Source organism: Polypterus senegalus, chromosome 16 (assembly GCF_016835505.1).
Source record: "Polypterus senegalus isolate Bchr_013 chromosome 16, ASM1683550v1, whole genome shotgun sequence".
NCBI classification, from domain to species: Eukaryota; Metazoa; Chordata; class Cladistia; order Polypteriformes; family Polypteridae; genus Polypterus; species Polypterus senegalus.
The window spans coordinates 57,839,413-57,867,388 of NC_053169.1; the positions used below are offsets into that span (position 1 = coordinate 57,839,413).

The window sequence follows — 27,976 nt, forward strand, 5'->3', positions numbered from 1 at the left end:
TTAAATCCCTTCACACCTCTCCGTTAGCGTCTTTTGTCTTGTAAATGTGTTGTTAAGCAAACGGTCTCCTAAACCATCCCTGCCACCACCGCAGAAAGAGCAAGAAGTTCTCCCAGTTCCAGCCTTGATTATCTGGGAGTGAGCTACCTAGAATTGTATAGAGTAAATAATTTCATGTGTGTTCCATATCTACTACAATCTATGTAAACACATTGTTAAAACAGAAACATTTTTCATGTTTCAGTAACAAATGACATGAACTGTATAATGTGTGAAGCTGATGGCCACATATCAAATAAACACTTTCACAAAAGGTACAAGTGCAATATAACCGTTTCCGTGGTACAGTGGTAAGAACTGCTGAGTTATAATCCAGAGATTGTGAGTTCGAAACCAGCTTCCCCCCAAATTTACCGTTTTGAGTAATGAGTTGCTATTATTGTTAATATTATACAATAAAAAAATACATTTGATTTGCGTCTGTAAGAGCCGATGTAAATTTATAGTTCTTATGAAAGGTTTTTTTTTTTTTGTTACTTTTATTCTCTCAGTCACGATCACATTACAACAACCACCCCCCGCCCCAGATGTGATACTGCTAGTTTTTATCTGAAAATGGGAATAATAACTGTAGATGTGAGTGGTGTTTTGAGACAGTAGAACTGGAAATGCTCTGATCTGAAGGGATAAAAGCTGGCACACAGATGCTGGTGAATCTGCCTTCTTTAGATCTCACTGTGACTTGAATTCTTTTTATTCAGTTTTATTGAGTGTTCCTGAATTAGTATGCACCTTATGGTCCATGATGTCAAAGACGCACTGACAAAAAACAGAGACATAGGTAAATATGATATTTGGGTTCATCAGGGGTGTGTTCTTGTTCCTCCTCTGTTCAATGCTTGCATGGACTGGGTGTTAGGCAAGGTCGTGGGGTCCAGTGGCTGTGGGGCATGTGTTGTTGTAGAAAGATTCACTGATCTTGACTTTGGTGATGGCTCTGTGATCTTTGCAGAGTCAATGAATGCTCTGATCGGGGCTCTCAAGAAACTGAGTGTGGAGTCTTGAGTGTCTCGGCTTATGAGTGTCCTGGATAAAAACCTAGAACCAGGCTTTTTAATGACCTCTTGTACACAGCCATCAGCAGTGTGTCTGTTTGCAGAGAGAATGTTGACATTGTTGAGAGGTTTACTTACCTCAGCATTGGCATTCATGTCTGTGGTGACTCTTCCTATGAAGTCAGTAGACAGATTGGGAGAGCATGGGGGCGTCACAAGGTCACTAGAAAGGTGTGTGTGGTGCTCCCGGTATCTATGTATAACAACAACGGTCCAAATCTTTATTGTCCTGGTGCTTTCCTCTCTTGCTATATGGTTGCAAGGCATGGACATTATCCAGTGACCTGAGACGAAGACTGGACTCCTTTGGTACTGTGTCTCTTTTGAGAGTCATTGGGTGCATTACCAGAATTGTGAGGGAGCATCATTTATGGCACTACAGCCATGTCGCATAATTCCCCGAGGGTGATCCAGCTCGCAGATCCTCATTGTTGAAGACCCGAGTGGCTGGACCAGACCAAGGGGACACCCACGTAACACCTGGCTACGGCAGATAGAGTGTCATTTCTGGAGGGTTGGACTGGACCACGTGTCTGCATGGAGGGTTGCGAACCAGGATCCCGAGCTGTTTCTTTGTTTGGTGGGTGCGGTAACCCACTGTACCAGTGCATGTTGCCCGACCTGACCTGTGCCTCTTAGCTTTTTTTAAAGAGCATTTATCATGCTTATAAGTGTCTGTGTTGAGTTGAAAGATGTAAAACAGTCTGTATCTTCTTTCTAAAGCAGGGGCCGCAGTGCTGGTATTGAACTGAATCTTTCAACATATTACATATATATTCAAAATAATAGCTATTCTGGACTTATTAGTTCTTCTTATAATTATCAGACAAATGTAAAACTGAAAAATAAAGAAATGTTTCTACTAGTTATATTGATACAATCAGGTCCTTAAGTATTTGGACTGTGACACAGTTTTCATAATTTTGGCTCTGTACACCACCACAATTGGTCTGAAACAAAGGAATCACGATGTGATTAAAGTATAGGCTTTCATCTTTTATTCAAGGGGTTTAACAAGAATTTGTATGAGCTGTTTAGAAGAGACTGACATTTTTATTCATGGTCTCCATATGTTCAGGTGCTCAATGGTGATATGGACACTATGACCCACTATGCTGATGTTTATCTTATCAGGTGATTTAATATGAATCTAGTTGTTTTATTGAATCTTATTCTGTAATTGTGATATCAGACATATTTTCCAGGCAAAAATATTTCAGTACCTTACAATGAAGCAATGCTTGTAAATGTTTATTTTAAATACACATTTTTAACATTTTTCTGCATTTATATTGCTGCATGTTTCATCATTTGAATTAAGTGGCACTGGATAATGGCATCTGCACTATTCTTGCAACATCTATATATATAATTCACTAAGGGCAAGCAAGACAGAGAGCCCCGCCCGCCAACTCGAAGACCATAGGATACGCTCAACAGAACTCCGTCCGCCATCTGTAACCCTCCTACCGTGTCATGGGATATGCATGACAGAGCCACGCACTCCAACTGTCACCGTCCTCCCGCATCCAGCGTCGGTCTCGAGGCATGTGCACTGCCTGCTCATGTGCCCGCACGCAACAACTCACCAAACACAGCCTCAGTCGCTTTTGTCTGTGCAAAAGTCCACATGCACCTCTGAGCCACGTTGACTTTTCACCGCACGCAAGACAGAAAGCCACGACCGCCAACTCTAACAGAGCCCCGCCCATGGGTTACGCACGAAAGCCCACTCTAACCCTACTCCCATGTCATGGGGAACGCACAACAAGGTTCCACCTGCCAACTCTCACCTTCCACAGGTTTCCAACATCGCTCTCAAGGCAATTACTTCTCAGCTGTCACTCTGGAACAACTCAGTATGCGAGCTATATTAAGCGTCATCAACGAAGACTCACTACACCTTAATGAACAGGTGCTGAAACTTATCCCTAACGGCGAAGTAACTTTCACCAGCGTTGACTCCATTGTCACAGACGATCCTGCAGATCAACTTGCATTCCCCAAAGAATTTCTTAATAGTCTTACTCCCACTGGCATGCCTCCGCATAAACTCAAAATTAAAATTGGTTCAGTCATCATGCTTCTCAGGAACCTCATGCCAGCAAAAGGTTACTGTAATGGCAGTAGACTTTTTGTGTTACCAGCATTCACTGCAATGTACTGGAGTGTAAGACTATCACATCTGCTACCTCACAAACTGTCCTTATTCCCCGGATTTTCCTGACCCCATCAGATTCTTATTTGCCTTTTAATGCAGACAATTTCCTGTTAGATTGGTGTTTGCAATGACTATTATTAAGGCACAAGGACAAACTTTCAAAAAAATATGCCTGTATCTACCAAAACCTGTTTTCACTAACGGACAATTGTATGTTGCTCTCTCCAGAGTTCCATCTTTTCATTCACTGACAGTTGCATCTTCAAACCCTCCCCATTTGGACAACTGTGTCTTTCAGGAAGTGTTCACTCATCAATAAATAATTATATGCGGCGTATGCCTTAAACATTAAAAATATGCTTTCTTAACTGAACAATACTTTGGTAAAGCTAAATTCTAATATTAAAGGTATATAGTAATTAATGTGCTGAAGTGAGATTTCAAAGCTTACATTCTCATCATATTTTCTTTGTACATATACAGTCATGGCCGAAATTATCGGCACCCCTGGAATTTTTCCAGAAAATGCACCTTTTGTCCTAGAAAAGTGTTGCAGTTACAAATGTTTTGCTATACAGATTTTTATTTCCTTTATGTACATTGGAACAACACAAAAAAACAGAGAAAAAAAAGCCAAATCTGACCTCATTTCATACAAAACTCAAAAACCGGGCTGGACAAAATTATTGGCACCCTCAACTTAATATTTGGTTGCACGCCCTTTGGAAAAAATAACTGAAATCAAGTGCGTCCTATAACCATCAACTTGCTTGTTACACCTCTCAACTGGAATTTCTGACCACTCTTCTTTTGCAAACTGCTCAAGGTCTCTCAGATTTGAAGGGAGCCTTCTCCCAACAGCAATTTTGAGATCTGTCCATAAGTGTTCAATCGGATTTAAATCCGGACTCATTGCTGGCCCTTTAGAACTCTCCAGCGCTTTGTCTTCAACCATTTCTGGGTGCTTTTAGAGGTATGTTTGGGCTCATTGTCTTGCTGGAACACCCATGACCTCTGATGCAGACCCAGCTTTCTGACACTGGGCCCTACATTGCGCCCCAATATCTTTTGGTAGTCTTCAGATTTCATGATACCTTGCACACAGTCGAGGCATCAAAACATCCCCAAAACATCTTAGAACCTCCATGTTTGACTGTAGGTACTGTGTTCTTTTCTTCGTAGGCCTCATTCCGTTTTCTGTAAACAGTAGAATGACGAGCTTTACCAAAAAGCTCTACCTTGGTCTCATCTGTCCACAAGACGTTCGCCCAGAAGGATTTTGGCTTCCTCAAGTACATTTTGGCAAACTCCAGTCTGGCTTTTTTATGTTTCTGTGTCGGCAGTGGGGTCCTTCTGGCTCTCCTGCAATAGCGTTTCATTTCATTCAGATGTCGATGGATAGTTCGAGCTGACACTGGTACACCTTGAGTCTGCAGAACTGCTTGAATATGTTTTGAAGTTGATTGGGGCTGTTTATCCACCATTCGGACTATCTCTCGTTGCAGTCTTTTATCAATTTTTCTCTTCCGTCCACATCCAGGGAGATTAGCTACAGCATGAAGATCTCTGGAGATGAACTTTTTGCCTTGAGATTGTTGATATTTTTCATACAATTCTCTGCTCTTCTTTCTGTTCTCCATGCTTAGTGTGGCACACTCAGACACACAACAGAAAGGTTGAGTCAACTTTTCTCCATTTTAACTGGCTTCAGGTTTGATTGCTATATTGCCAACACCTGTTTCTTGCCACAGGTGAGTTTGAACGTGCATCATATGCTTGAAATAAAACGATTTACCCACAATTTCGAAAAGGTGCCAGTAATTTTGTCCGGCCCATTTTTGGAGTTCTGTGTGATATGATGTCAGATTTGGCTTTTTTTTCTTTGTTTTTTTTGTGTTGTTCCAATGCACATAAAGGAAATAAATGTGTGTATAACAAAACATTTGTAATTGCAACAATTTTCTTTGAGAAATGGTGCATTTTCTGGGAAAATTGCAGGGGTGCCGATAATTTCGGCTATGACTGTATGCATGATGTGCATTTTTGTCATTTTTTTTTAAGTTTTTTTTTTTGTTGTTTGTACAAAAATACATGTGTTTAATTAGTGATACAATGTGTTATGCCTCATGCTTTATTGCTTGGAGTCTTCATTTTCTTTTTGTTTCTGTGTGATTTGCCTGGTGTAGACTTGCGTCACTTACTGGATTGTTTCTGCTTTTTGTTTAATGCTTTCAGAGTAGAGAATATGGGTGGATAAAGCAAAATATCTTTATTTGTGCTTAAAGAAAGTATCTGTTCCAAAAAAACTTAATCTAATTTAATGTCTGAAATACCCACTCATTTCAAACTCCCAGACTCTTTGTTATCATTGTGCAAATTTAAACAACCAAAAACGACTTTGCAACTGTAGCTTAACACTTACCATATTTGTGGCTCTTACTCTCTAGGACTTTTTTCCTGGATCTGGTTTTGAGGCTCCATCAGTGAACTCATTCACAGCTGTTAAAAACAAACTGCTTATCACTTCCAATTTAAATTTATTTTATATGGACTTGTATTCACTAATGTGATTCTTTTGTAATGACGAACGTAATTATACAGTATTTTTAATGTGTCATCAATTTCATTTTGAATAATATTCACTTTATCTTCTCTTTAATTTCACCATGTATTGAAAGGTTTGTATTTAATTTTTTTTAATAGTTCTGTTACTTTCTTTTCAAAAGCAACCTTGTGATGATGTCCTACAATTTTAAATTTAGACTTGCTGTTCAGAATTATTACATCGAGTATGCCTTGTATTGTAAATAAAAAGGATGTATAGAGTATAATTCTTGCATATGGGGATACTGTTGGAAGGTTGACAATAATATTGACCTACTAAATTATTATACATGGTTTCTTAATTTTCACATTTTAATTATGTATAGTGCTCTTTAAAGCAAACATAACAAAAAAAAAATAACTTTGAGATCTGTTCTGGCTGTGTTTTGATCTTTTATGACCTTTATATTATCATATTACAAGTTTCTATCTAATGATATACTTCATAAATATAAATTTGTACAATTTACATTTCTATTTATTGTTTTCCTTAATTTTAAAATGTTTCACTTTACAAATGTGTACTACTATGATTTTTTTATTACTGTAAAAGCCTAAGAATACAGTATATTTGACAGTCTGTTTTGAATTATTATGTTGATTTGCATAGTTTTCCTGCTTTCATATGGGAATTTTCCTGAGACTATTATTTTCCATCACTCCATACCCAAGCTATTGGGTTTAAATCTTCTCCAGGTTTGGTGTTTGCTTTACTTTGCTGTTGGCTTCTTCCAGTCCATTACTGACATAAATGGTTCCTAAATGGAGATTCAACTCTTTTTTGAAAGTAGTTTTTCAAGTTCATCCTGAAAAATTTACATCTTTTTTTAAGCATGACTAAAAATTATTGTTTATTTGCAGTGGATCTGGCATGACAACATGCAGTTTCTTCAGGATAAGAACATTTTTGAGCACACCTATTTTGGGTGAGTAATATTAGTTTATATTTGATTTGACATTACTCATTTGAATCAATAGTATTTAATTTGTAGAGCCTGGATGTATGAATAGAGAATATGTAGGTGTGCATTGCTTTACTGCACATACATTTTATCTTTAACATACAGTGCCCTTCATACTGTTTGAGACAAAGACACATTTTTTATTGATTTGGTCCAAAAGTTTAAACTTACTTTAAACTTTGGACAAAAGTCCAAAAAAGGTCCAAAGTTTAAAATTACAAATCAACATTTCACGCATGATTAACGTGCACATTCCACACTTCAATTTAATGGTACTTGCATACATTTCATTCTCATCATATAGAAATTACAAAAAATGGGAAAAGTGGCATCACGGGTGATGGTGATTATTAGGCTTGCTTCTGTCTACAAACTAACATTGTTCATCATGAAGTTTAGAGACGGAAAGAAATTGGCTAAGGTCCTAAGCATACCACCTCATCTCTTAGACGTGGTTATGGGGGTGTTATGGCTTGGGCACAGGTAATGGCACTCTTACCTTCATTGATGATGCAGTTGCACAGTGAATTCTGAGGTGTGTGTAAACATCTTATTTACTCAATTTCCAGTAAAATCCTCCTGTCTTTCTGGATGACGCTTCATCCAACAAAACAATAATGATCTCATATGTACTGCTAAGGTAGCACAAGCATTTTTCAATACTAAGAAAGTAAAAAATTGTTGAACAGTCAAGCCAGTCACCCAGTTTAAATCAAACCTTCCATATGCATCCATATGCTTGATATTAATTTCAAATTAAGAAAGCTGAAAATCAAAAGGAGAAAGAGCTAAGGTGGTTTGTTTTCTTTAAAGACAAAATAAAATATGTTGTGAAAAAAATGAAAAGATGCCAGCTTTTTTTATGCATAATTCCTGCAAGAAAATTCATTTAGACTGTACCAGGGGTACTTAACTTTATTCCTGGAGTTGTACAGTGGCTGCAAGTTTTTGCTTTAAGTAAATTTTTAATTACATCTTATTTTTTTCCCTAATGAAGCAGTATGCTTTTTGGGCTTATTAACACATTTGTTATCATTCAGAATGCTTAACTGCATATTTTAGTTTTAAACTACTTCATTAAGGTTTTAATTTTTTCCTTAAGCAGCTAACAGTTAACACTTGAATTACCAAAGCCTAAGAAAAAACTCCCAGCCCAACTCAAATCCCTTAACACCTCTCTGTCAGCTTCTTTTTTGTTGTAAATGTGCCGATCAACACAAGCTGCAAGTAACCTGCTATCCCGTCTCCCCACCCATCTCCACAGTTCAATTCGCAAAGAAGGTTGGTTCTCAGTGTTTATCTTGGTGTGAAGTGCTGGAGTTGTAGAGGGTAAATAATATATCGTCATTTGGATTACATACATTTCATGTGTGTTCCGTGTCTACAACAATCTATGTAAACACATTGTTAAAATAGAAAGTTTTTCATGTGTTAGTAATTTACAAAATGTAGACATGAAATGTATAATGTGTGAAACCTGAAGTTCAAATATCAAATATGCACTTTCACAAAAGGTACAAGTATAACAAAACAAGTGCGGTTTTATCCAAATACTGTATACAGTGGTACCTCGGTATACATCCTTAATCCGTTCCAGATCCTTTGACTTATAACAAACAGGACATATACCAAACAAATTTTTCCCATAAGAAATAAAGGGAACATAATTAATCCGTTCCCATGAAAAAAAATCCTACTGTTATTGGCATATTATACATTAATGGGGTTGTATAAAATAATTTAACACTGCTTAATACTAAAATACATAAATACAAAAGCAATTACATGAAATTAATGAAAATTTAACCTCACTTTTTAATAACGTCTTTGTTTTTCACAATCACAGATACCGTCGTTTTCGGCATACGGTATGCAGCAGCCATGTCCTGGATGCACATGCCACCTTCATACTTTTCAACAATTAATTCAAGTTTACGCAAAAAAAAAACCACAAAATCACGTGAAAATTCACATAGAGTTATAGCACAGGTTGTTCACTGAATGCTAGCAACTGGTGTACTGACACTCGTGGGCAATTGTGGCTTTGTCTCGAGAGAGAGAGGTAAACAAGGGTAGCGCGAGGGTTGTTCACTGAATGCTAGCAATTGGTGTAATGACGCTTGTGGGCAATCGTGGCTTTGTCTCAAGAGAGAGGTAAACAAGGGTAGCGCATGGGTTGTCCACTGAATGCTAGCCACTGCCGTACTAACCCTCGTGGGCAATCATGGCTTTGTCTCGAGAGAGGTAAACAAGGGTAGCGTGCGGTGTTCTAGCACGTGAGTCGTATTCCAAACAAAGGTCTTATACCAAGCAACATTTTTCTTGTCCAAACAGGACATATACCAAGTTGGACTCATTCCAAAGTGGACGTATACCACTTTGTAAAGTCACTTCAGTATACATATATTTTGTGAATATGCTTATGTCGATCAAACACAGGAAGCTCTGCAGTCTACTTGTGACTCTGTGTTGTAGAAAGATAAGTAAATAAATCAATCAAGTATAATCAAGGTACCACTGTATAACTGCAGAAAAAAAGTTGTGTTAGGGTGCGACATTGACACGCCCATTAGCTGCAGGTGGAAGCTCCTGTTGTTACGGTTCTGCCTTTGTCCAGAAATGGTTTCATTAGCTTTATGAAAAGTCTCGGAAAGTCTTTCTCCCGTGGGATGACTGGGATCTTTTCCTGAATAAGGATTAGCATAGCACATGTCCTGGAGTGGCATTGAACATGTACTTTATTAGGAAAATAGTACTTATTTGTAGTTGCATAGAGTGTGACAGGAGCTTCCACCTGCAGCTAAAGTCACTTCAGTATACATATATTTTGTGAATATGCTTATGTCGATCAAACACAGGAAGCTCTGCAGTCTACTTGTGACTCTATGTTGTAGAAAGATAAGTAAATAAATCAAGTTAAATAACATGCGATCTGGCTTTTACATAAGTAACATATAAACGTTTTTTATGTAAAGACCATCAGAAATCATAATCACAAGCAAGACTTTGCACGGCACGTTGGCAAGCTCTGTAAGCCCTGCTTTTTTTTCTTTAAAGGACACGTGTGAGGCAGACTGACTGGCAGGATGACGCCTGACCAGTTGCTGCATCTAAACAGTGCAATCTTTCACCTTTACGCCTGGTGCAGCTGCATTGTTCTTATCTGTGAGTGGACGTTTCTTGCAGGGAGGTCTTCTGTACTCTTTCTCTGATGTAAAACCCTCATCTTCATATGAGTTCCCCCCTGTTATAGCACGTCTTTATTTGAAAATTAACAGTGTCAGATTGGCAGGAGAGTGAACATGACTGAGAGAATAAAACTGAATGAAAAAAAAACAAAAGCTAACTTTTACAAGTACCATAAATTTACACCAGCTGTTACAGAGTCAAATCAACTGTTTGTTTTTATTCTATAATAGTAAGAATAGGAGCAGCAAACTACTCAAAATGAAGGCATCTAGGATCGAACCACAAATGTCTTGATTTAGAGTCAGCAGTTCTTATCGATGCACCACCAAAGCAGTCGTATTAAGGGTGTGTCAATGTCGCACCCTAACCCAATCTCTTTTTCTGTAGTTATTTTCCTTAATAAAAGCGCACTTGTTTTGTTATACTTGTAACTTTTGTGAAAGTGTATATTTGATATTTGGACTTCAGGCTTCAGACATTAGACATTTCATGTCTACATTTTGTCAATTATTACTAAAATATGAAAAACATTTCTGTTGTAACAATGTGTTTACATAGATTGTTGTAGACACGGAACACACATGAAATGTATGTATTCAAATTGACAATATATTATTTACCTTACCTACAACTCCAGCACTTTACTCCAAGATAAACACTGAGCACTGAGAACTTTCTTTGCAAATTGAACTGCAGCGGGGGGATGGGATAGCAGGCTGCTTGCAGCTTGTGTTGATCAACACATTTACAACACAAAAGACGCTGACAATGAGGTTTGAAGGGATTTAAATTGGGCTGGGATTAAAAGTTTTTTATTAGGCTTTGGTAATTGTAGTGTTAATAATGAGGTGCGAATGACAAACACATCACAAGCTCTCCAGCTAACATGCTACCATTTAAACCTGTATATATGCACCATAACATTTCAGTGTTACTAATATGTTTTGAAGTGAATGAGAAAGAAGGGGGGAAGAACCAAAATAATCAAATCTTTTCTGGACCACAAAACATATGGATACTTTTCTCAGAAATAGAAACTTCAATGCGATAATCATTTGTCTTGGAAGAAGGAAAGTGGTAACAAGCCATTTAATTAAATACCAAGTTTCATTAATCTGTTATGCCTGGCTTTAATCCCAGAGCTGATTGGAATGAAATCCTGCACCCACTGTAAACTTCCAGGACCAGAGTTGTGTACCCCAGAATACAACAGTTTTACAGATTCACAAGTTCATCAAAGTAAATTTCATAGCCCTCTGCCGATAACTTTTGTCACAACCTTTCATTAATTTCTTTATTAAAATACATAGTCTTTCAAGTCTTTCATAGTCTTTCAAAAGAAACCCTTCAAAGAGGCTATTAATCCCCTGTTGCACCCCCTGGTGGTACCCAAGATCCCTGACAGGGCTGTTCCATGGGCCTACAATTCCCAGCCTGCCCTGTGGATATCTTTATGAGAGTACCACCAGTGGTAGGCTGTCATTATGTGCACAGGGAAAAAACATAAGTCTTGGGAATAGCCACCCTCTGTCCTTCCATTACGTCCTCCCATCCTGGCAAGGAACCTGCCTCCATCCTGATTGGGACACCAATCCATCCAACATAGCACTTGCAAGATAGATATATATATATATATATATATATATATATAAATACACATACATTTACAGACTGGTCCTGGTTCTGGCTGCAACTCCATGTAATCAGAAACATTGAAACTGCCCATCTTCAATATGGAAAAGTCAATGTAAATTAAAATTAACAAGAACACATATGTATATATGTATGCACCCATCTGTTTTTAGAGGGTTTAAACTACCGGGGTAAGGTAGTAACCAGATCCAGTGTGCTCATGGGGCTAACTTAGAGCCACTAAGTGTCAAAGCTGAAGCAAGAGCCCCTGCAGTAAACTGATAAATGTCACACAGTGCCCACAGTGAAACTAGTATCATAGTGCTTTGCCTTTGTGCAACACTGTCAGTGTACTTATCTGTAAGTACGCCCTCATCCAGGGCAGGTCACAAGCAATAACCACCTTAGCCAGGCAAAATGAAGAGATGCCCTCTTTCTCATTTAGCTCTTTGGGCTTCAGACTGTATATGCTCATTTTTCAATATGTTCACTGCACTTCAGCTCATCTAAGCACTGTTACTTGTTTGTTTCAGAATATTTGCATCCTCCAACTCTTAATGCTATATATTGTGATAGGAAATCTGATATATTCACAAAAAATGTTTGCCTTGTTTCTGCTCAGTGGAACTTTCTGGATTATTGATTTACTATTCTTTCATCTCATCAAGTTATTAGTTTTATCCTGTTGTAATCACAAAATCCTCCTTGCCTAGTTTTGATGATGTTTTGCCAACATAAAATGGAAGCAGATTTAACATTATACTCTGCTTTATAAATAACAAACATATTTTGCAGTACGTTTTAAGTACAATAACAAAACCAAATATGATATCTTGTTGGCTTTTCTATGGCTTGATTATACTTGTTTTACAAGTTATTTAGAGGCATTATATTTACTGTGTCACTAGCATTAATACCATTTCTTGCATTTAAAGTTTTTTGCTTTTTAATGCTGCTTCCACTTATACTCTGAGATTGTTATTTCCAGTTTTTCTGGTGTTTGCGTTTCAGTACCACTGTTGTACTTTATCCACTAGTTCACTTTCTAACTATAAACTTGGATAATAACTTGTGGGTACAACTGAATTCCATGCTTTTCGTTAAGATCAAAGTAAATATTATTTTAAAACCTTGGGAACTTTTACGCACCAGTATTAATTTTATTGATAAGAACTAAGAACTACTTGTCAGTGTCAAAACCTAAATTAAATTGCCCCTTTAATGATGAGAACTAAGACAAATACTTTTAAAATCATAGTTGATGAAAACTAAACAAAACAAAAATGTTATGAACGGACTACTGAACAGTGAGCGACGTGAAGCAGTTTGAACATCTTTATCACAGTTGTCATGGTCTGCCAAGAAATATCGAGAATGAATGCAGTGGTACAATATTAAAAACTTGTATGCATGCTTGTATTTGGATAACAATAGTTTGGGCACCTTCAGGAAATCATCACGTCAGCCAGAATCCTGCTCCACAGTGCTCTGCTGTGATGGCCAGTGTGATTTTCAGGCAAAAAAAGTGGTCTGACATATTGACCAACTTTAATTACATTGTTGACAAGAATAAAACCCAGTGTCAACCATGTGTAATGAAGCTCACAGGAAATAACACCACCAAACTGTGAGGCTTCTAGAGGTGTGCCATCCTGAGATTAGTAGTATGTAACGTTATTTAGGTGGCAATTTGCCCAGCACCAATACCATTATCTCTGGCTCTCATTCGCCCTGCTAATACTACTATTACTACTTCAAGTGCAAATGGGGAAAACGTGTTTATTTAAAAAAAAAATCACCACACAAACACACACAGGATTTTGTTATTGCCAGTTTTATCCTTTTACACTTTAATTAAGAAACAGATTCATGCAGCTTTGAGAGTGCAATCAGATATACTCAGCCTCAAATGTAAGTTTTAACTGTTTAGCTTACAGTGTCACACATTTTTTACAGCAGATAAAATGATGGAGGGATTAGACACTTTTAATACAGTGTCTTACACAGTCCCATTCTTTGATTGTAATGAGAACATCTACACATGTTTGTCCATGCATCCATCCATTTTGTAACTGGTGGACACAGTTCATGGCTGTGAGTGAAACCACCTAGGACGCATCCACATACACATATGGACACAGTGGCAGTTGTGAAACAGTTATAGCAATTAAAAATTTGGGCAAATTTCAAACAAAGTGGCAATTTGGCTTGTCTACATTATCAGTGAAATGAGCTGTTCCATTTGTTAATACTAACATAAAATGTGTTTAGGATTTCAGTTTTTGATATGTAGATGTCATTGCTGAATACAAACCTGCAAATAGTAAATTTGCTTTATTCGCTTGGTTTCTGAGAGCTGACTAATGTTTATGAGCGTAACCCCTAGAATATTAAAAATGTTGTATAAGCACTTATGATTTCATATGTTAGAATGGTATGTTCGTGAATGTAATGCAGTGTCTCAGTTGCAATTAATTGACTCCAGGTAACTTTTATAACTGTTAATCTGCACACAGGCAAATTAATAACAAAGTCTGATCATTTATGTTACACACTTTATAGAAACTTTTACTCATCTGTTAAATGTTACTCTTTAATGGGTTTTTAACAAGCTAATGATGAAAATATAAATCTTACAGTAGCAAATGTTACAAACTTAATAGAGTGATTCTCTGACAAACCAAAACTCAAAAGGTATTTTGTTACAAAGCAGCATTTAAGTGTTTGTTTAAGTATCCTAAATTATTTTTGGAGTTCACTAATTCAACAGTACAGATATAATAATGTTTGAATCTTTATTTTTATTATAATTTTAATCAGTATTTTTCAGTTGCTGGAGAAAAAAATACCACAATAAATTTAAAATGTGTACATGGTCAGATAAATCAGATAGTGATGATCTCATTCTTTATAAACCCTGTGTTGAAATTAAATATGTGCTGCATGGTCCAGCCTGTTTTTTTTGGTAAAAAAAACCCATAGCAGCATAACTAAGGCACAACTGTGACGACAAAGTCGAGCTGCCATTATCTGACCAAGATCTTTTGGAGTAAATCCTTTCTACACCTATTCTTCATTTCATATTCAATAATCGCTACATGTGGATTGGCTCATTCGTGCACGTTAGTATAATAGTTTAGATTTACAGTATATTCTGTGCATATTCATACTATATGTTAAATAAGATATCCATCTGATTTTGACTGTTTGACTAATTTGCTTAATTTTATTTACTTTTATTTTAGTTAACTTAAATCAATTTACTTTTTCTTGACTAAAATTAATTTATTTTTGTCAACTAAAACTAGACTAAAACGAACAACAATTAAATGACTAAAATGTGACCAAAATCAAAATGCAATTTAGTCAGAAGACTAAGACTAAAACTAAATCAAAATGTATTTTTAAAATTAACACTGTCACGCACTACGCTGCCTGGAGTATACTGAAAATGATACGATAAACAGAAATCATCCAGTGAGTAAACAGAGTTGTTTGACAATACAGAAAAGGCACAAATGCCTAAATAACTGATTTCAGTAATAGTGTTGTGCAGCAGGTCATCTCTGAATGCACAGTGCCTCAGACCCTAAAATGGAAAAGCTTTAGCTGAAAAACACCATAGCAGGGTCTTCTCCTGTCAGCATTTAAAAGGAAGATAAACCAGTGGAAACTGAAATTTTAAAGTTGAAGACTGGTAATATTCCACCTGTGGTAAGCAGGAATTAGGGGTAGAATTTAGCATAAACAGCATATATCCATAAGTCTGTCCTGTCTTGTGTCAACAATCTAAGTTAATGGTGTAATGTATAATGAGAAGGAACATTTTTTTTGTTCGCATTAGGTCTCAATATCAATTGAGCATAATTTAAATGCCATCAAGGTACCTAGATTGTTGCTGACCATGTGCATTCATTTGTGGACACAATCTATCCTTGTGTAATTGGATAGTTCTAGAAAAATAATGCACTGTGTCATTAAACATATGTCAACATTTAGTGGACCAGCAGAATCACATTATGACTTCATTTTATTTAAAGGCCTGTAGAGTCCCCAGCTTTTAATCCAATAAAGTACAGTGCATCCAGAAAGTATTCACAGCGCATCACTTTTTCCACATTTTGTTATAATACAGTCTTATTCCAAAACGGATTAAATTCATTTTTTTCCTCACAATTCTACACACAACATCCCATAATGACAACGTGAAAAAAGTTTACTTGAGGTTTTTGCAAATTTATTAAAAATAAAAAAACTGAGAAATCACATGTACAATAAAGTATTCACAGCCTTTGCCATGAAGCTCAAAATTGAGCTCAGGTGCATCCTGTTTCCCCGATCATCCTTGATATGTTTCTGCAGCTTAATTGGAGTCCACTTGTGGTAAGTTCAGTTGATTGGACGTGATTTGGAAAGGCACACCCCTTTCTATATAAGGTCCCACAGTTGACAGTTCATGTCAGAGCACAAACCAAGCATGAAGTCAAAGGAATTGTCTGTAGACCCCCGAGACAGTATTGTCTCAAGGCACAAATCTGGGGAAGGTTACAGAAAAATTTCTGCTGCTTTGAAGGTCCCAGTGAGCACAGTGGCCTCCATCATCCGTAAGTGGAAGAAGTTCAAAACCACCAGGACTCTTCCTAGAGCTGGCCGACCATCTAAACTGAGTGATCGGGAGAGAAGGGCCTTAGTCAGGAAGGTGACCAAGAACCCAATGGTCACTCTGTCAGAGATCCAGAGGTCCTCTGTGGAGAGCGGAGAACCTTCCAGAAGAACAACCATCTCTGCAGTAATCCACCAATCAGGCCTGTATGGTAGAGTGGCCAGACAGAAGCCACTCCTTAGTAAAAGGCACATGGCAGCCTGCCTGGAGTTTGTCAAAGGGCACCTGAAGGACTCTCAGACCACGAGAAACAAAATTCTTTGGTCTGATGAGACAAAGATTGAACTCTTTGGTGTGAATGCCAGGCGTCACGTTTGGAGAAAACTAGGCACCGCTCATCACCAGGCCAATACCATCCCTACAGTGAAGCATGATGGTGACAGCATCATGCTGTGGGGATGTTTTTCAGTGGCAGGATTTGGGAGATCAGTCAGGATAAAGGGAAAGATGACTGCAGCAATGTACAGAGACATCCTAGATGAAAACCTGCTCCAGAGCACTCTTGACCTCAGACTGGGGCGACGGTTCATCTTTCAGCAGAACAACGACCCTAAGCACACAGCCAAGATATCAAAGGGGTGGCTTCAGGACAACTCTGTGAATGTCCTTGAGTGGCCCATCCAGAGCCCAGACTTGAATCCGATTGAACATCTCTGAAGAGATCTTAAAATGGCTGTGCACCGACGCTTCCCATCCAACCTGATGGAGCTTGAGAGGTGCTGCAAAGAGGAATGGGCGAAACTGGCCAAGGATAGATGTGCCAAGCTTGTGGCATCATATTCAAAAAGACTTGAGGCTGTAATTGCTGCCAAAGGTGCATCGACAAAGTATTGTGCAAAGGCTCTGAATACTTATGTACATGTGATTTCTCAGTTTTTTTATTTTTAATAAATTTGCAAAAACCTCAAGTAAACTTTTTTCATGTTGTCATTATGGGGTGTTGTGTGTAGAATTCTGAGGAAAAAAACGAATTTAATCCATTTTAGAATAAGGCTGTAACATAACAAAATGTGGAAAAAGTGATGCACTGTTAATATTTTTCAGATGCACTGCACCTTTAGAATGAAGATGGAGATTTTCCTAGAACAATTATGATGCTGTTGAGTCACTATGAACCAAACTTCCTAAGGAATACTTCCAGCACCTTTTTGCATCCATACCTCAAAGAATTCAGGCTGTGCTTTATGCAGAAGAGTACTAGCCTGTGTTAAATTAGTGTACCCAGTGAAGTGGTCAATGAGCATGTTTGCAAACCACAAATGTTTTCATTGGTTCAACTTGAAGTTTTATTTGGAGATTCTTCCATTCAGTGGTTAAACTTTGCTTTTATGCTTCCCATTTGGGAGAGTGTGAAGTGGTACAAACTATCAATTGATAATTCTGGTTGCAAAACAAATGATTTGCACAAAGGTAGGTCTGAATCTATTTAACTGATATTTAATCTTATACCGAGTCCAGACTCTGTCTCACCAGAAAATTAGTTTCCACATACTTCTTACCTAACTTGACATTGCACTTCATCCAAACCTTTTGCATGGTGGGTAGTGAAACCAAATGATTGCTCCAGCTGGGTTGTTTTTATGCCACAAGGTAATCATACCACCAGCCGCTCACAGACAAACAGAGTTAAGTGACCATAATACAGTACAATGTTCAGTGTTTTGGAAGAGTATAGATGCCAAGACTAAAACTGTTAAGTTTAACTTTGGGCAAATTTTGAGCAGAAGAGGCAAAGATTAAGGAGTATAGACAGGGGTAAGTTGTTAAGTGCGGAGACAGTCTAAGAGCAGTGGAACGGTTTAAAAATGTTTTACATATAATGCAGAACAGGTATACAGTGATCCCTCGCTATATCGTGCTTCGACTTTCGCGGCTTCACTCCATCACGGATTTTAAATGTAAGCATATCTAAATATATATCACAGATTTTTTGCTGGTTCACGGATTTCTGCGGACAATGGGTCTTTTAATTTAAAGTACATGCTTCCTCAGTTGGTTTGCCCAGTTGATTTCATACAAGGGACGCTATTGGCAGATGGCTGAGAAACTACCCAATCAGAGCATGTATTACATATTAACTAAAACTCCTCAATGATATACGATATGCTTCTTGCGCGGTGCTTGATTATTTGCTTTTTTCTGTCTCTCTCACTCTCTCTGACTGACGGAGGGGGTGTGAGCAGAGGGGCAGTTTGCCTAGGGGATACGGACGCTCCTCTAAAAAATGCTCCTCTTAAAATGCCGCTTTATCGCGATGCTTGGGCATACTTAAAAGCACGTATTGATTTTTTGATTGTTTGCTTTTCTCTCATGCTCTCTCTCTGATATTCTCTGCTCCTGGCACGCATTCTTTGAAGAGGAAGATATGTTTGCATTCTTTTAATTGTGAGAAAGAACTGTCATCTCTGTCTTGTAATGGAGCACAGTTTAAACGTTTGACTAAAGGGTGTTATTTCATGTCTAGATGGCTCTAATAATGTTAACAGTGTGGGAGAGTTTATAAGGGCTTAATATATATAAAAATAACCATACAAACATATGGTTTCTACTTCGCGGATTTTTATCTATCGATTGAGGAGGGATTACTGTATACCTACAGTATATTTGGAATTGGTAGAAAATGAAAACTCTGCAGTAAGTTAATCAAGAGTTGAAAAAGATGCTGCAAAGGAAAAAAAACATCTGTATAAGGTGTATAAGACTAATAATTCTGATGTGCATAATAGGTTGTATGACATCAAGAGGGCAACCATTAAGAAGGATATGAGGGAGGTGAAAAGCAGTTAGAAAGGAATATAGCAGGAAAGACAAAAAAATGACCCAAAGAGATTCTTTCAGTATATTAGTGAGAAAGAACATCCAAGAGGAGGTGAAGTGCATCAGGAATAGTAAAGATGAATTTCAAAAAAATATAGACAGTCAAATAGCAGATGCTCTAAACTTGCACTTTTCCTGAGATCTTTACATGTGAGGAAATGGATAATGTCCCAGTGGTAAAAAGGACTAATAAGGAGGAACTTTTTGATTTGGAAACTATAGCTGGAGAAGTACAGATTAGATTAATAGGCTGAAATCAAACAAATCACTAGGACCATTTAATATTTACCCTTCAGTTCTTAAGAAGGTTAGCGAGTACATATATAAACTCTTGACACATATTTTTAGGAAGTCACTGTGCACTGGAGAGATTCTGAAGGACTGGAAAATGGCAAATATCATCTCATTATATAAAAAGGGTGACAGGGCAAATCCAAGCAACTATAGGCCAGTAAGCTCTCTCTTAAGAACTCGAAGATAAATTTTATCTGGTCCTGGTGATTTGTTTGATTTCGGCTTATTTAATCTGAGCAGCACTTCTCCCTCTACAATTTCCAAATCCCTCAGTACCTCCTTAGTAGTCATGTTTACCTCTGCAAGGTTATCCACTTGATCACTTGTAAACACCTCAGAAAAATGTAAGTTTAGGGCATCTGCTATTTCATTGTCTGTATCTTTTAATTCCCCTTTACTATTTCTGATGCACTTGACCTTGATTGTTCTTTTACTACTAAAATACTGAAAGAATCTCTTGGGGTCTTCTTTCGCTTTATCTGCTATATTCCTCTCCAACTGTCTTTTAGTCTCCCTTAAATCCTTCTTAATGGTTGCCCTCATGTTCACTTTGTAGTCATTAGTCTTATATTCCTTATAAATCAGTTTTTTCCTTTGCAACTTCTTTTTTAAATCTTCATTAATCCACCGTGAGTTTTTTTTTTTAATTATATATTAATTCCAAATTTACTGTGTCCTGCATTACATGTAAAACATTTTTAAACCTGTTCCACTGCTCCTCGACTGTCTCCACACTTAACAGCTTATCCCAGTGTATCCTACTTAGACATTGTCGCATCTGGCCAAAATTTGCCCTACCAAAGTTCAACTTAACAATTTTAGTCTTTGCATCTGCACTCTTACAAAATACTAAGAATTGTGTTATATTATGGTCACTTGACCCTTGTGGTTCAATCACCTCTACACCCTCAATTCTATCCTGATTATTACAGAATACTAAATCCAGACAGGCTTCACTCCGTGTTGGTGCTTTAACATGCTGTGTTAAAAAACAGTCCCTGATTACTTCTAAAAACTCCTGCTCTTGTGCTTCTCCATCTGCAAGGTTATCCCGGTTAATATTTGGATAATAAAAGTCCCCCATGACTATAATATCTCCCTGTAAACTTGCCTTTTTAATATTACTAAAAAGATGTGTGTTGAAATTACTGTCTGAATTGGGGGGGTCTATTACACACTCCTAAAATAAGACCTCTTCCCCTAATATTTTCCTGGCGAAGCCACATGTCCTCACTAAGATGGGGCTCATCATCCAACTGAAGAGGACTTACATTTAAATTCTGTTTTGGCATAACGAGCAACCCCACATCCTTTTTTGTTCTGTCTATCCTTCTTAAAAAAAAATGTGTATCCCTCTATGTTACACTCATTCCTGTCTTTGTTATTTAGCCAGGTTTCCGTTATTGCTATAATATCATAATTATGCTCTGCTACATAGAACTCCAAATCACTAACCTTATTTTTCATACTTCTAGCATTAAGGCAAGCTATTTTTAATGTGTTACTCCTTCTACATTTAAATGTTTTTGCTTAGAATTTACATTACTACAAATTTTTATTTCTACGCCATTGTTTGTTCCTGCATGTATAGATCTAAACCTGGCCTGTTCTAAACTCCCTGCATCCCTATTCCCAAGTTTAAACAATCCTCGACTAGCTTACACATACACTTCCCCAATACATTGGTGCCCGTCCAGTTCAGATGTAACCTGTCACGCCAGAACAGATCCCATCTGTTCCAAAAGGAGTCCCAGTGTCCCATAAACCTATACCCATCTACCCTGCATCAGTCTTACTTGGACTGGCACGTGGCACAGGCAGAACTTCAGAGAGGACTATATTGTCAGTTCTGCTCTTCAGCTTGGCACCTAACTGAATTTGGATCGCAGAACTGACAGACTTCCCTTATGTTTGTCATTTGTTCCAACATGGATAATGACATCTGGACCCCACCCCTGCTCTTACCAAGAGCCTATCCACTCTTCCAGGGAGGTCTCCAATGTGTGCAACCGGAAGGCAACACACCGTGCAAGACTCTCTCTCTCTCTCTCTCTCTGGAGCACACCTGCGCTTCAATCCCCATAATGATTGAGTCCCCAACTATCACTACCTCTCTGTTTTTATGAACTGGTTTTGAGGTGACCCATTTGGGCTCCTCATCCCTGCCTACCACCTCAGAATTATCAGAGACACTGACCAGCTCCGCAAGGAAGTGTTAACAGTTTGACTCTTCTATTTCTGGTGTTGATGCCCCTGGACAGTGCGCAGCCTTTACCTTGCGACCGTGACCCACCCATTTCTTCTACCTGTCTGGTCTGGAATCTCCTCCCACGCCACCTTGGGGGTGCACACTATCTCTCTAAAGGACAACTGGGCCAACTCCGCCAATTCTCTGTTACAGCACAGGTCAGCCAGCTCCTCCAGTTCAACGGCCCTGAGCTCGATGTGCTAGATTAGCTGGCATCTCCTGCAGATGTAGCCCTCATAGACAACTTGCTCTTCCAAACCATTGTCTAAAAAGTCCAACATCCAAAAGGACTTGCAATGCACTGGCCTCATTATTAAAATTTGATTTGGGATTAGTAAAACTGCCTTTGCTTACAAATGCTGATATCAGTTACTGCTGCTTTCTACCCTGCAAGGACAAGTACAAGTAACTTTTCCAAGCGCACCTCCAAATACCCAGGTACTTTTGCTCTTGTGCAGGTGAAAAAAAGCAAAAAAAAACCCTTCTAAAGAGAAAAAAGCTTTAATGATTCCCAGACGGTTCTTTAGCGGCAACCAAAACCCAAGTTTCTAAGAGCAAAATGTATTTTTTTATTTAAATCTAACACCACAGAACAGACCAAAAACTCTCAACAGCCTCTAACGTTTGCAAAGCATACGTCAGCCACATGACGAAGCACACATAGGAGACAACACACACCCACGTAGGAGTTGAAGCACACTTGTGTTGGAAATAAAAATGTTGGGTTTGAATACAAAATGGTAGGTCTGAAAATCAAAAGTACACCTTATGAGAAGGATTTCAAAGTCATGGTGGACTAAATACTGTCACCTGCCAGACAGTGTTCAGATACTATTAGCACTAGAATCCCTACGACTACGAAAAATCTCGTAATCCCAGCCCACCTTAAATCCCTTCGTACCTCTGCATCAGCATCTTTTGTTTTGTAAATGCGTCAAACTGCATGTAGCCTGCTTTCCCATCCCTTGCCTTGACAGAGCTCAGCTCAGGCAAAATGTTCTCCTACCTCAAGTCAAGGCTCCTTATCTGTGTGAAGTTCCTGGAGTTGTATAGGATAAATAATACAGTATATCATTATTTGGAATGCATGCATTTCAGGTGTGTTCCGTGTCTACAAAGATCTGGGTAAGTGTAGGATGACACGAAATGTGAGGCAAGTAATGCTGAACACATACCTAAAGCAGAAACCTTTTCCATGTTATGCTAATAATGGCATGAAGTATATAATGTGTGAAGACTTTAGCCCAAATATCAAATAAACACGTGTGCTTTTATTCAAAAATATAACCAAAAAAAAAAAAACATTTGATTTACATCTTGCTGTCAATGAGTTAAAAAACTCAAGCTCAAGTTTCAATCGATAGGGAGTTTATACTTATTCTTTAATGGTGCAGAGATAAAGATCCCGCTGCCTTATAACACAGTGGTCCTGGGTTTGAGACCGGGCACTCTATATTTGAGTAGTGAGCTGCTATTATTATTATTATTACTATAATATAATAAAAACATGCATTTGATTTGAGTCTGTAATACCCAGTGTAAATTTTGGCTAATGTAAAAGCGAAAGCACTGTGAAGAAGCTGTCCATTGCTATGGTCCTGCCTTTGTCCAGTCTGATAATGGTCACAGCACACCATAGCTTTGATTGTTGTTACAACAAATAGTTCTGAACAGGCATCAACCACAGTGCTGCTTTTGTAAAAAGAATGGAGATAAATGCCATCAACTCTGAGAGGGATAGGCAAGTTGGTTGTACCACATGAACGTCACTGAGAGAGTAAAACTGAATAATAAAAAAAAAAACGAGCTAACTTTTACATGTAGCCAAAAATTACACCGGGTGTTACAGCCTTAAATCAAAAGTATGTTTTTTTTTATATTATAGTAATAATAATAATAGCAGATCACTACTCAAAACGTGGAGCACCCTGTCTTGAACCCAGTACCTTTGATTTTGTAAAACAGCAGTTCTTACCTCTACACCATTCAAGAATACATATCAACTTCCTACCAATTGACATTTGAGTTTGGGTTTTTAATTAATTGATAGCAAGTTTTAAATTAATTTTTTTTATTCTTTGGTTATATTCTTGAATAAAAGCACATCTGTTTTTTTGATATTTGGACTAAAGTCTTCACATATTATGCACTTCTCGTCATTATTAGTATAACATGGAAAAAGTTTCTGCTTTAGGTATATGTTTAGCATTTCATGCCTCGCATTTCCTTTCTATCTACACTTACCCAGATCTTTGTAGATATAGAACACACATGAAATGCATGTATTCCAAATAACGATATACTGTGTTATTTACCCTTTGCAACTCCAGGAACCTTACACGCAGATAAGGAGCCTTAGCTTCAGCTGGGAGACTTTTTAGCCCATAAGCTGAGCTCCGTCAAGGCAGGGGATGGGACATCAGGCTTCTTGTTGCTTGGGCTGATCGACGCATTTACAAAAAAAGACGCTGATGGAGAGGTGTGAATGGATTTAAGGTGGGCTTGGATTACGAGTTTTTTCGTAGGCCTCAGGGATTCCAGTGTTAAGAAGGCTAACAGAATGTTAAGTTATATAGTACGATGTGTACTGTAGAAAACAAGTCCAAGGAGGTTATGGTCAAGGTTTATAATGCACTGATGAGGCCTTATCAGGAGTACTGTGTACAGTTTTGGTCTCCAGGTTACAAAAAGGACACAGCATCACTAGAAAAAGTCCAGGGAAAAGTGACTAGGCTGATTCCAGAGGTACAGGGGATGAATTATGAGGAAAGATTTAAAGAGCTGAGCCTTTTAAGCAAAAGAAGATTAAGAAGTGACATGATTGTCTGTTGAAATCATTACTTGAAATATATATTAATACTGAACCAAAAGAATCGGGCAAGAGGTGTCTTGTCCATTGCGTCTTTTATTTTTCTTCATGTAGAGGGATAAACTCATCACAGCAAGCTGTGCTGGAATGGTCACAAAGTAAAGATAGAGCTATATTTATAGATAACTGAATTTATATAACAGTGCTAAATTAATATTTACTCTAATTGGTTCACTAGCTTGCATTCACTGGAGTGTCTACAAGACATGAGGTGTTTTAGCAGGGTGCCAGCTTACATACACCAAAATAAAAGTCTAATTTCTTCTATATTCTTTGTTTATACACTACTTTTCATTACGGTCTGGCTGCGCAGTTTGGTGGCAGCCAAGTCATGGGTCGGCAGAAAGTAGTTCCTAGCACTACCCTTTTGTTTAAAAGCAAAGCCATAGAAGCACAACCAAATAAACATGCTTAAACGCCTGTTCTCCTTTTAACTATAAAGTGTTTGGACAAAGGAGTAATGCCTTCCATCTGTGTTAGTACTGCAGCTCCTCTAGATTTACTCTGCTTTGCATATCATATTCTTAGGCTTGTGAATGATACTGTATCCTTGAAACTACATTTTGTCCACCTTCATGGGAGAGACATGTTATGCTAGAATAGAGTTGATTGTTCTTTGTTATCTACAAGGCACTATTTGCCATTAATAAAGCAGTTAATGCAAACAAAAGAAGAAAACTGCAAAAAACATTCAAATAATTATAAACAATAGTATGCAGGTCTGTAGCTGGTAGAGTGGTGCAATCACATAGTGGTTAGTACTACCTCCTAAAGAATCTAGCATCTTGTGTTTAAAGACCACAGCAGGTTCTCCCCATCTATGCGGGTTTTCTATCTGTACTCCAAAAGCATGCAGGTTAAATTAACTGGTGATTCTAGACATTTTTCATGCGATTGTATCCCAGGGGCAGTGTGGCCTCAGCAATGAATTGACCTAGGCTTGGTTTCCTCTTTGCACCCACTTCTAGGCTCCTGCCTTCTCTAATCCTGAACTGGATTTAGTGGGTTTCAGAATGATATAGCATATGGCATAAACATAAACTTAGTGTTCATTATTGTTTATGGAAATGTATATTTGCTTTCTGCAATGATTAGTTAAAAGGAATTGATGGAAAGTTGTAAATATCTTTGTAAAAAATGTTTCACAGTTATTGAAATGGGGTTGAAAAATCAGCTCTGGTTATTTTGTGATGCATTCTGACAGCTTTCTCTAGTTTATTTTTATGTTTATGTTTCTGATTTGAAACAAAAACAGAGCCTCCTGTAAATTTAATTATATGGCTGGACTGGTTATTACTCTTAGTCATTAGTGTATAGAGTAATCTGTAATATTAACAGTATATAGCCTCTGCTGAACCATTGGAGAACTGCAGCTGTACTTTTTAAAACTATTTTTTACTGTTTATTCAAAGGCTGATTTTGAGTGACACTAATGTGGAAACACTTTGAACTTTGTTACTGAAATGACCTTCACTGACATTCTTTAATTAAAATATACAAGGTGGTCCAGATCTAATTATGCAGACTTTAATTTATGCGGGGACGATTCCAGTTCGGCACGAAGACGATTCTTCATTGCATCAATTCGTACACTTCTCAATGGTCTGGGATTTTTCGGGTGATTTTCTATGTAATAAACTTAATCTAATAAGTTATAGCATAATGACAATTGCATTATTAGATCTGGACCACCCTACACATTTCTACACAGTTGTCTTAAAAACCTTTTCTGTACTGAAAAATAAAAATTTGTATTATTTTTTTCCTTAAAAACCCTATAAACTTCAGTTTTAGTGAAATTGTTATACACTGGAGTTTTTTTTTTTTTTAAACTTAGATTTCATTAAATCAGTGAGGCAAATTTATTCAATGATAAAGTTAATTAAACTCTTCAGTAGGGTCAACATTAAGTATTCCACTTATTTTAATCATTTTGCTTTCTCAGTTTTAAACGGATATCATCCTAGACTAAACCAGAATTACTTTTTTCATACATCTGAGCTTGAACTGTCAGTTAAGAAATAATTAGAACATCAGTCGGGAGGTTTTATTCAAGAATTATAGTGACTTTGATTGTGTGAACTTTATCCAGTAATAAAGGTTTTTCTTTTAGGAATTTAAGTAAAATTTAAAACTTTTTCCCACCCTTTTACACCTGTATTGTAGAAGTATAGTTTTATGGTTTTTTTGTTTGTTTTCTTTTTGTCCTTACATCTTTTTTTTTTGTGTGTAATCTTGTGTCTTAAACCTTTACTTTCAAGGATTTACACCACTAATTTTCTTGTTTGTGGTTATAACACGGGCCTAATTTAATAATATTTTATTTCATTAAATATTATATTATTCATTTACATAAACCTTTGTTTGTATATATTAAATATAGAATAGTCCAAGTCATACTTCAAAATCACACTTTCTTTAATTTTATATGCCTGACCCCTATATTTTCCAATATAGAATGTAGTGATTTGCTTAACCTCTTACAAATGAGTTTTTCATTTTTCTTTAGGTTTATGTGGCAGCTGTGCAGCAGTATTCCAAGTACACTACCAGATCCAAAAGCAATATCCTTAATGACGGCAAAGGTGAGATAGAATGCTGCTATAAATTAATTACAATAATTCAGAATGCATCTTTAATGCCTTTCATTTTTTGAAAGATCAGATGTTCAGTATCAAATCATCATGGAAAAATATTATTTACAAATGATTTGTTGCATTTTATTTATTCTGTTTACAAACATGTACATATTGGGTTTATACTGTAAATTGTTCTTATTCACATGTTAAAGTAGGGTATTTTATTTGTGTTAATAATTAAACAGCATAAGCAGATGAAACGTAATTTGCAAGATTGGTTTGGAGATGAATAATTTTATTATATGAAGAATTACCTGCATGAAGAAAAAAGCTTCTGGCTCCTTCAGATTATTAATTTATTTTCAGTGTAGTAAAAAAGGAAAAGAAAAGAACCTAATGGAACGAAATGCTATAATATAAACAGTGATTATTTCTATGGTATTATCAGTCTTTATACTTCTTAAGTCTGTTTCAGAAATGCAGTGTTTGTTGAATTCAGTTGGTGGAGGAGGAAATCTCAAAAGGTTTTTTTTTTATCCAATTGTTTAGAAAGAAAACTTTACACTTTATAGTACCACTGTTTGATTCATATCAATCTTATAATTGCATAAAATATGTTGTATAAATCCTTAATTATACAAGGTAAAATAATGTAGTTTATAGAAGTGGTTATTAAGAAATGTTTTCAGGTTTAGTTTGCTATATATATGCATTCATTCTTTGAATGTAGTGTTTTATTTCTTCTTACAGCTAAGTACATCATTTGTCCTAGAGACATTTATTCATTCAAAAGAAAAGGTAAACACAACTTATTTACTTATGTTCTGTTTCAGATTTTACAAA

The 27,976-nt window shown here is 37.1% G+C and overlaps 1 protein-coding gene across 1 annotated transcript in view; it reads left to right on the forward strand.

Annotated features, from left to right (window-relative positions):
* The window catches only part of usp34 (ubiquitin specific peptidase 34), a 480,412-nt gene that overhangs the window by 371,412 nt on the left and 81,024 nt on the right, over nucleotides 1–27,976 (forward strand). The window contains exons 53-55 of the mRNA XM_039738342.1: nucleotides 6,742–6,806; nucleotides 27,064–27,139; nucleotides 27,884–27,931. Coding sequence (XP_039594276.1) covers nucleotides 6,742–6,806; nucleotides 27,064–27,139; nucleotides 27,884–27,931 — 189 coding nt within the window. The remainder of the gene's footprint in view (nucleotides 1–6,741; nucleotides 6,807–27,063; nucleotides 27,140–27,883; nucleotides 27,932–27,976) is intronic.